We start from the raw sequence: 9,321 nt of genomic DNA, 5'->3' as shown, positions 1-9,321 counted from the left end.
GGTCTGAATTTTACCTTGAATAATATCAAACAAACAGTGCAAGAAGTTCAAAAATAATATCTCCTAAAAAGCAGCGTTTCTCAGCCGTGCTGTCCCCTCCAGGGCTGCCCCGGTGCAGGGTGGCAGGGCAGGAGCTCTGCCCCTGTGCAGGCAGTGGGTGCCTGGCTCAGGTGCCAACACACCTGGGCACAGCCGTGTCCTCCGGGCTGGCCCCAAATGTCCTGGGCCGGGCTGGGGGGCTCCCCGAGCTGCCCCCGGCCCTCCAGCCCCCAGGGCTGGCAGTGATCTGCTGCCACCTGCGCCTCATCCACGGCATTCCCGCCTCAGCGTCACCTCCCGAGGGGTTTCACACCTCCCTTGCACGTGATAAAGAGGTTTCACTACCAAACAGGGGTAGATACTCGGAAAAACAAGATACTGATGCAAGTGTTGAGCCACTTTATTGGCTTGTTCACGTATTGGCAGCTGTGGCTCCCTTCCTGCTGCTTGTACTCTGAATAGATTTTTATTGCTTAATTCTCTGTAAGTGAAGTGCTAGCAAATTGTAAAATCCTATTGCTTAACATGTAGCATTAAGTATTGAACTAGCAAAAGAATCAATTACAGGTTTGGTCACTGATTAGCTTGACTTTTTATGGAATTTAACGTCAAGTCTCATTATAATTCTGCTCTTTAATTCAGGAAATAAAGCACATGTGGGGAGCTAATAGCTGAGAGCAGCTCTGCTCCAGCTCTCCTGCTGGGGGGATGCTCAGTGCTGTGCAGCAGGGAGGTTTCATCTGCTCCCCGCCTCTCCATCAGGGCAGGGCCAGTCCTGAGGTTCCATCAGGGCCCCCAAGTCCTGCAGGAGATACAACTGAGCCCGGGTCTGTGTCTCTGCCCTCCTTTCCTAACCTGTGGGAGTTCCAGGGCCTGGCTGGTGGGCAGGGGTGACCCTGATGCATCTTCCTGTGTCCCTTGCCCCCCTTGTGATCCCCGGCAGGCTGCTGAGCCAACACCATCCCTGGCGAGGGGCCCCATGACCCACTGCCCGCCGCGGGCAGCCCCCCAGCACAGCAGGGAGCAGCTCTGGCTGGGCTCTGCAGTCAGACATGGGCCGTGTCCTACTGTCAAGCCCTGGGTGCAGAGTAATGGACGTTTGGCATCTGAAATCCTGACCAGCTCTCTGAGCCTCCTGTCTGGGGGTGAGGCAGGGTGGGAAGCTGGGAGCTGCAGATGGTTTGCAGGAGCCTTTAGCCAAGGGCCACATGGCAGAGGACTCTGACCTCATTTGGGTCACTGTGTCCATCCAGGAGCTCAAAAGCCTGTCTGGCTTCTGGTAAAAATATGAGTCTGATGACCCTGGGCAAGTGAACTCTGAGGAGGAATCCGAGCCCAAGTTAAACTCTAGCAGAAAATGTTAAATCAATTGTGATCGGTGTCAGGTCTGTCCTGAAGCACCTCCAGGGGAGGGAGGGGAGGGGAAGCCGTGCGGTGCCCGGGGGAAGAGCTCGGTGCGGGATGAGCCGTGCGGTGCCCGGGGGAAGAGCTCGGTGCGGGATGAGCCGTGCGGTGCCCGGGGGAAGAGCTCGGTGCGGGATGAGCCGTGCGGTGCCCGGGGGATGAGCTCGGTGCGGGATGAGCCGTGCGGTGCCTGGGGGAAGAGCTCGGTGCGGGATGAGCCGTGCGGTGCCCGGGGGAAGAGCTCGGTGCGGGATGAGCCGTGCGGTGCCCGGGGGAAGAGCTCGGTGCGGGATGAGCCGTGCGGTGCCCGGGGGAAGAGCTCGGTGCGGGATGAGCCGTGCGGTGCCCGGGGGATGAGCTCGGTGCGGGATGAGCCGTGCGGTGCCCGGGGGATGAGCTCGGTGCGGGATGAGCCGTGCGGTGCCCGGGGGATGAGCTCGGTGCGGGATGAGCCGTGCTGGGTATGGGGGCACCGGCACTTCCCTGGCTCCATCCCCCGGGGCACAGGGGAAGGTGGGGAGAGCTCGGGGCCGCCTCCCTCCCCTCCTGCTCCTCCTCCCCGACCTGCACAGGGTCCTGCCCTGGCCCCTGGCAGTGCCCGGCTGTGGAAGAGCCCCTGGGAAGGGCTGTGGCAGCTGACGGAGGCTTTGCCCTGTCCCGGGGCTCCCGGGGCTCCTGTGGGGTCCTGTGGGGTCCTGTGGGGCTCAGCCCTCCCTGCCCTGCTGCTGGGGGCTCTGGTCCTCCACAGCCTCCTGCCTCCCCTCACCGCTGCCTGCCTTCGCTGACGGACAACTGCAATTGGATTTCCAAATTACACCGTCTCAGATTAGATTCAATATCCCTTTTCTCAGACCAGACAACCCCTTAATTCCTTTTCTTTCGATTGCGTGGGGACCCTCTGTGCAGCTCAGACCCTTCAGCAGAAAATCTTTGCTGCATCGAGGCCGTCGTGTGCTATTGCAATAAGCTGGAGACACAGAGCTCCAGCACAAACAGCAGGAGAGCAGCAAGTTTTCCCTTCCAGCACTGAGATTTCTGGAGGCTCCTTCCTGTCTGGCTGAGCTTATCCTCCTTCCAGGAGCAGCTCTGCTGGCATACTAATTTATAGCGTGCTTGAGCAGTCCCCCTGCATCCTGAGTGAGGAGGGTTTGGGAAATTAAAGTTTGTAGAAAATGCATCAAAAATCTGATGTCCTCAAGCAAGACAGCTGTTTTTCCAGCCACCAAAAAGGGAGGCTGTGCCTTACTGCAGCAGCTGGGGCCAGTGTGGGGGAGAGGAGGACAGGCTGGGGCAAGGGGCACAGTGCTGGGTGTCCTGGCCAGGAACTGGAGGCTGGGTGGGTGCCCAGGGTCTGTGGGCTCTGGGAGCACAGAGCTGCCCAGCAGCCGTGTTCCATCTGGCCTGTGCTGGGCTGGGCACGTTCCTGGTGCTGGCAAATAATAAATAACAATAATGATTATGGAAGCGCTATGCATGTGCCCCATGGGCTCTGCAAAAAAACCTTCTACATCAAAATCCAACTGCAACGTTTTCCCCCTTGTCTAATTCGCAATATATGCCCATAAAAACAATAATTTATTTGTACATGGGCAATTCCCGAGGTATTTAGTGAAGATTGGTAGCTGCTGACTGTATCCTATCCTAGCAAAGTAGACCCAGTGGGATTTCTTGGACTTTGTGCGAGTGCAGAAGTGTCTTGGGGGTGTATATTAAAAAATCATTAAATGACATTATACTGTCTACTTGGGATTAAGCTCTGGGCTAGGTCTGGTCCCACCCCCAGTCATGTCTCCTACCTTGCTGTCGATGTCCCTGGGCTCTGAGCCTGGCTCATCTCCTGTTGTTCAGGACAGACGCTGAAAGCAAATGCTGCTCCCCATTTCCAGTTTTGACTTTCATATCATGGCTCTTCAATGTACTGAAATCTGTGTGGTGTTTAAAATTCAGCTATGTTTGTCAGAATTCAATTACCCCTGAAGATTACACAAAGATTATCAAAGTTGTAAACAGCAGAATATGCTCAGAGATCAATGAAGCGCAACAAAGACCATATTTAACAGGAGAAATAAAAGTAGGAGCATGCTGGCAAACCCTGGCAGTAGAGCATAATGTCACATCATCGCACTGAAGGTTGGGAAGTAATTGAAATCTATGTTAAAGCACAATATATCCCCGTGCAGATTTGCAGGCACAGAACCCAGTTCCAGTTCTAATATCTGAGCAGTTCATTTGGTTTAAGCAGACCCAGGCTCGGGGGGTTCTCTGTAGCTGCCAGTGCAGTGCTCTCTGCAGGGTCTGCGCTGCTGCCCCCTGCTCTGCCCCCTCTCCTGGCAGCCTGCAGGCAGCAGGAGCCCTTCACTGAGGGAACGGGAGGATTAGGGCTCAGGATGATTGTCCTTCATACAAATGAACCACCTTGTTCATTCCTGTGTGGTGGATTTGGTTGGAAGCTGTTTTCAGCTCTGTAGCTGTGCCCATGGCAGCACTGGGGCAGGCCCTGTGGGCAGTGGGCAGTGATTGCCCCCATTGGTGCCAGCAGGGTGCCCTGCCCTGGGTGGTGCCCATCCTGGGGGTGATGCCCTGCCCTGGGGTGATGCCCTGCCCTGGGATGATGCCCTGCCCTGGGATGATGCCCTGCCCTGGGATGATGCCCTGCCCTGGGATGGTGCTCTGCCCTGGGATGGTGCCCTGCCCTGGCACAGGAGCTGGTGCCTGAAGAGACTGAGGTGGCTGAGGTGGCTGAGAAGCAGCAGGAGTGACCAGGGGTGCTGGGCCCCGGGTTGTGGCCATCCCTGCTGTGCAGGACATGTCTGTTTGTCCCATGGGATGCTGTGTCCATGGGGCTGGGTGGGATGTCTTCCCCACGAGCACCCTTCCCGGTGCCCCAGTGCCTGCAGAGCCCTGGCAGATCCCCTCCGGGCAGCTGCAGCTCCGGCGTGTTTGTGGTTTCCATTGTCATTCTGGAAGCAGCAGCTAGCTGATTTTTCTTCTCTGTAATATATTGCCACTATAATACCAAGTCTAGCAGAACAATGAACTCTAGAGGATGGAGGTACCTTCCTCCTGTTTTGCAAACTAAACATAATTTTTATTTGTGCTGAGGTTTCTGGGTGGTGCAAGGAGAGTGAGGAGGGGGGACAGTGCTGGGCAGGAGGAGCTCCATCCCTGCCCTGCCCTGGCACTGGGACTCCCACACTCCCTGTGGCCCCACAGCACCGGGATACAAGGAAGGAAATCTCCTTTTGTCAAATACTTTGAGGTTTGAGAAGAAACCCTAAAACCCAGATTAATTACTGCTATCTGGTCCCACCGGGGCTGGTCCACCTGCTGCAGCCAAAATGGGCTGAAATTCTCATTCCCTTTCTGCCTTCCTCTCTCTCTCTCTTTTTTTTTTTTTTTTTCCTATTTACTTCTGGTTTAATCTGCATATTATCATCAGTGCAAAGACCTCTGAAATAACATCTGACAAATGACGCCTATTAAAAAAACCCTCTGCACTGTCCTCTTTCACCGCCTTCCAATTTGGACTAGCACTATAACTATGCATCAATAGACAAGCAATATTATGTTAAGAACATGATAAAATACCAGCAGCTTCATAATGGCAGCAGCCAAATGGTAATTTCTGCTTCAGAAATTGGTCATTTATTTTGCTGGTCTGTTCTTACGTTCAAATTAGATGAAGTTTAATATACTGTAAAATTGAATGTATTCTATCCTTTTCAACAAATATGGCATGTATGAAATGATTTATGGGTCTTACAAACCTTAAAATGTTAAATAATCTCCTTTTTCCTGTACCTTAACTCAGTGATGCCAAATAGTTTAAGTACAGAGAAGCAAAACTTTATTAGCTCCTATCCTGATCATCACTTTATTTTGCTGCCTTTACAGAGATAGGAACAGTATTTAACATATTAGACCAAGTTTAGAAGCCATATTAATTGGTACATTAATTTTACCCCATTAACTGTAATTGGTAGGAAAGCGATTCTTCCCAATAAACGTTGTGCTTTGTGTTTTAAAAGTTTAATGAAGTCATGAGGCCGAAATGAGGTTGCTCCTCCGGGCCTGCCCGGTGCCTTGTGGGGCTGCCCCACAGCACCAGCCCGCGGCTGTGCCTTTGCCAGTCCCGTCCCTGCCCCTGGCTGTGCCCCGGCGCCCCTGGCGTGTCCCTAATTTCAGCTCAGCCGTGTCCCGATCCAGCCGTGTCCCAGTCCGGACATGTCCCCATCCAGCTGTGTCCCCATCCAGCCGTGCCCCCTCTGTCCTTCCCCCGGAGCGCCGCACAGGCCGGGCCGGCAGCGAGGATGTCTCAGGTGTGCATCCCCTGCTCTGCTGCTCGGGGGCTGCTCCTGAGGGTCTGGGCAAAGCCGGCTGGAAGGGCTGGGGTCTGTTCTGTGTCTGCTCCGTGCCGGGGCTGGCAGCACAGTTTCCCCCATCCCCAGGGGGCCAAAGCACACCAGGCTGTGACCCTGACACCCGGGCCTGAGCTGCTCTTCCTGGGAGATGCAGAGCCAGGATCAGCATTCTGGAGGGTTTTGATGGAGATTACTGACAAGGTGCAAGCCCCACCGTGACTTGAAAATAAGTATTTTAATCTGTTCAGTTCAAGGTGTTTTTGTGTCTGGTAGCAGTAGCTTGGGTCCAGGTCCCCACAAGGCTGGTGGTAGCAGCTCCTCTAAGCAGGAGGGGTAGGTTCGATGGGGGCTGCCCTGCCCCCAGGGTGTCTCCCCTCCCAGGCTGAGGGGAGATAATCACACATTATCCCCTCTCTGAAGGTCTGGCCCCAGATCCTGGGAAATCCCTGAGGGGACTGCCTTGGCTGTGGGGCGAGGTGATGGGTGACAGAGAAGCAGTCAAGAAGCAGAACGGGGGTGACTTCCTCCTGGCTTGCAGTTATTTAAAACAAATTGACTCCTTGCCCTTCGCCTTTCCTGTCTCCCGATCAGCAGCTTGTCCCTGAGGATAAGCCTCAGAGCAGCACAATCTCCTGCAGTCCCCTGGAGCTGCAGCCCTCTGCACCAGGATAAGTGAGAAGCCCTTTATTCTGTTTATTTGCTCTATATAATTTTTTCTGCTCTTGCTGACCCTTCTGGGAAGCGTTCCACCCTTCAGGCTCTCTGCTGGGTGCCAGAATTACTGAGCTTAGGCTATATTTGCATTTCATATCCTAGTTAAACCAACACCCTCAAGGTCAGGACACTCTGCTGGGTTGGAGTAGGCTCCCAGACAGCAGCCCCGGCTCAGCAGAGGGGCAGAGCGACACCCAGCCCCTGCTCCGGGAGCGCCGCGCTCCTCCCAGCTCCTCCCGGCTCCTCCCGACCAAGGGACGGGGTTTCTGCCGCGGGCCCTGCCCGCACGGGAGGGGTCGAGCAGGGGCTGCTTCCCTGGGGAGATTATTCTGTGTCTGTATCCTCATAGTGAAACATTTTCCTCTTGTGTCCAGACGGACTCACCCTGGGAGGAACAGGCACCTATTTCCCCTGGGCTTTCCCGTGTGACTCCTTGTACAAAGGTGTCCTTTGGGTTATGCCCCATCTGAGGGCACAGCCTTGCTACCCCCAGTGCGGGATACTGATGTGCATCTCCATGCATGCCTGTGTCCTACAAACAGGCTGAAACAGGCAGCAGCTGCAGAGAGCACAGAGCTGTGCTATAATGATTCTTACATCCGTGAACACTGTCTGTTTTTCCTTTCATTAAGGAACATTTCTTACAAAAAAGTAGCTGGATTTCTGATGTGAAAAAACAATTCTGCTCAAGACTGAGAGCTGTTTAGAATAAACGCCAGACGCTGTGTGATGGAGACGTTGCATGGAGACTTAATGCTGGTCACATCCCTTCTCTGCCAGTAAGTCAAGGATGTGTCTTTGCTATTGTATTTGGTGACTCATCTTTCAAATAATCATCTCTGGAAGAATTCTGTGCCAAGATGAAAAAATGCCTGGGTCCCAGAAGCATGTGTATGTCTCTCCATGAGCACAGTCCAGGAGCGAGCTGTGGGGCAGCTCTGCTCCCCCTTCTCTCGGGGGCCAGGGCCGTGGGACATGGGCTGGAACGGTCCCCTCGCCCGGCCAGAGGACTGCAGGTGAAGGTGAGAGTTTGGCAGGAGGCAGCACTGCCTCATGCAGGTCCCATTTTCTGTGGTTTGGCTGGAGAACACAGTCAGCCAGCCCCCCTTGGCCACTGTCACACTCACAGCATGGGGCAGCTGCAGCACTCTGCCCCACACCTGCCCATGCTCACCTGCCTTGGAGCTGCAGTCCCAGGCACCTGAGCTTCCTCCCAGCACCTGGAGGTTTTCCTCACCCTCGGAGAAAAATATGTAGATTAGGTGAGTAAGTGAAGTGCTGTATGCTAATGCATTCAACAGAGCCACTGTTCCATAACATCCAACCTACACACAGAGGATGTGCTGGAAGTGGCTTCCCTGGAAAACATTTCCTCGCTGATTTACAAAAAGTTACATGAACTCATTAAACATAACACAAGATGGTGAATAGCAGGGAAACTGTAGGTGCTGTGTGGACTGAGTGCCAGCAGCTGTGCCCACTGAGACATTCCTTGGTGGCATGGGGAAGGCTCCAGCAGCCTGGTGATGGTGAAATGTGGCAACAGCATCTTATTTGTAGCCTGTGGTGTAAATGGCCCCCAGGCTGGACTAACCAGGATATCAGGCCATAAGCACTTCTCCAGCCAGGCTGCACTGCACCAGGCCAGCAGCCAACAATCTGTCTCCACAGGTAACCTCCCGAAGAAGGTGCAGGTCAGCCTGTTCCCTCCCTGGGGCAGGGGGAAGAGTCTCCTCTGAGCAGGGTTTGGGGCACCATGGTTGCCTGTCTATTACAGAGTGCTGGTGTGTGTGCAGCCCCCTCAGGAGAGCCTGACTGCATGGTCAGGGCTGCAGCTCACATTGCTCTGAGCTCTTCTTTTCTGTGTTTAATAACTGGATGCTGCAGTTTTGACAGGACCAAGAGCTGACTGGCTGGTCTGAGAGTTCTGCTGCTGTGAAGAGAGCAAAAGAGATGGACAAGCCAGTGGCACATGTGTTCCCTCTGAGTTACATTTTCCATATTAGGATGGGGTTAAAACTCACAGTTCTCAGGGCATTAGAAGATTTCTAGCATATGTCTCTGGGAGCACTGCCTTAGGTCTGTTTGGTTTTTTCCTTTCTGGGAGTAATTCTTATATCGTAAATCTTACAAATCAATTTTTCCACATAAGTTGTCATATCTGGTAGGAAAACATCAGACTTATGATATTATAATCAAATATTGCTAGAAAAAAATATTAGTTAAACAGTTTTTCTGTATTACAGAGATGCAGAGATGGCCCTGGACCAAATGGATGAGCCGAGTGCTTGCTGCTGTGCCTGCTCTCCAGCTTGGGAGATGCAGTTCTTCAGGAGCTGTGAAGCCCCTCTCAGCAGGACTCTCCTCTGCTGTGAACTTTGGCAGATTGTGTGAACTGGAAAATGTTCCAATTGCAGCCTCTTTGCACAGTCACTAATGGAGTGTCTGGGCAGCCTGGTCTCATGGTGCCAGTGCTAAGGACTAAGAAATGGCACAATTGTCTCAGGGGATGCAGTGGACTTTTAAGACAAAGCTAACTTCTGAGCAGTAAACCTTTGCTAGGCAGTAAATATCTGCTGGACAAACAGGTCAACCCACAGGGCAGTCAGAACCATCAGCATTTGGGCAAAGCACCATAAATCACTTGCCCTACTCCAAGGAGATCATCTGCTGTGAAGATCTCATGTCATCGGCCAGCTCTGGAGTCTTACTGCTCCAGCAGCACCCACTGTGCCTCTGAAACACAGGACAGGGGGAGCAGACAGCCACAGCATTGAGAAATCAGATTAAAATAGCATGAATT

General features: G+C 53.4%; 1 protein-coding gene across 1 annotated transcript; it reads right to left on the bottom strand.

Moving 5' to 3' along the window:
* Positions 1-1,420: 1,420 nt before the first annotated feature.
* Positions 1,421-1,936, bottom strand: LOC136298048 (apidaecins type 73-like). The gene has a single exon (XM_066198489.1). The coding sequence runs from the start codon at positions 1,934-1,936 to the stop codon at positions 1,421-1,423; it is 516 nt and encodes a 171-aa protein (XP_066054586.1).
* Between the last annotated feature and the right edge of the window lie 7,385 nt (positions 1,937-9,321).

The sequence above is a fragment of the Chamaea fasciata genome, unplaced genomic scaffold (genome assembly GCF_029207755.1).
Source record: "Chamaea fasciata isolate MVZ Bird 193981 ecotype frontalis unplaced genomic scaffold, bChaFas1.0.hap1 SCAF_16, whole genome shotgun sequence".
In the NCBI taxonomy this organism is placed as follows: Eukaryota; Metazoa; Chordata; class Aves; order Passeriformes; family Sylviidae; genus Chamaea; species Chamaea fasciata.
This window is presented reverse-complemented; position numbering and strand designations above follow the sequence as displayed.

Coding starts and splice junctions, on each gene's coding strand:
- LOC136298048 (XM_066198489.1), bottom strand. CDS start 1,936: ATGGAGCCAGGGAAGTGCCGGTGCCCCCATACCCAGCACGGCTCATCC.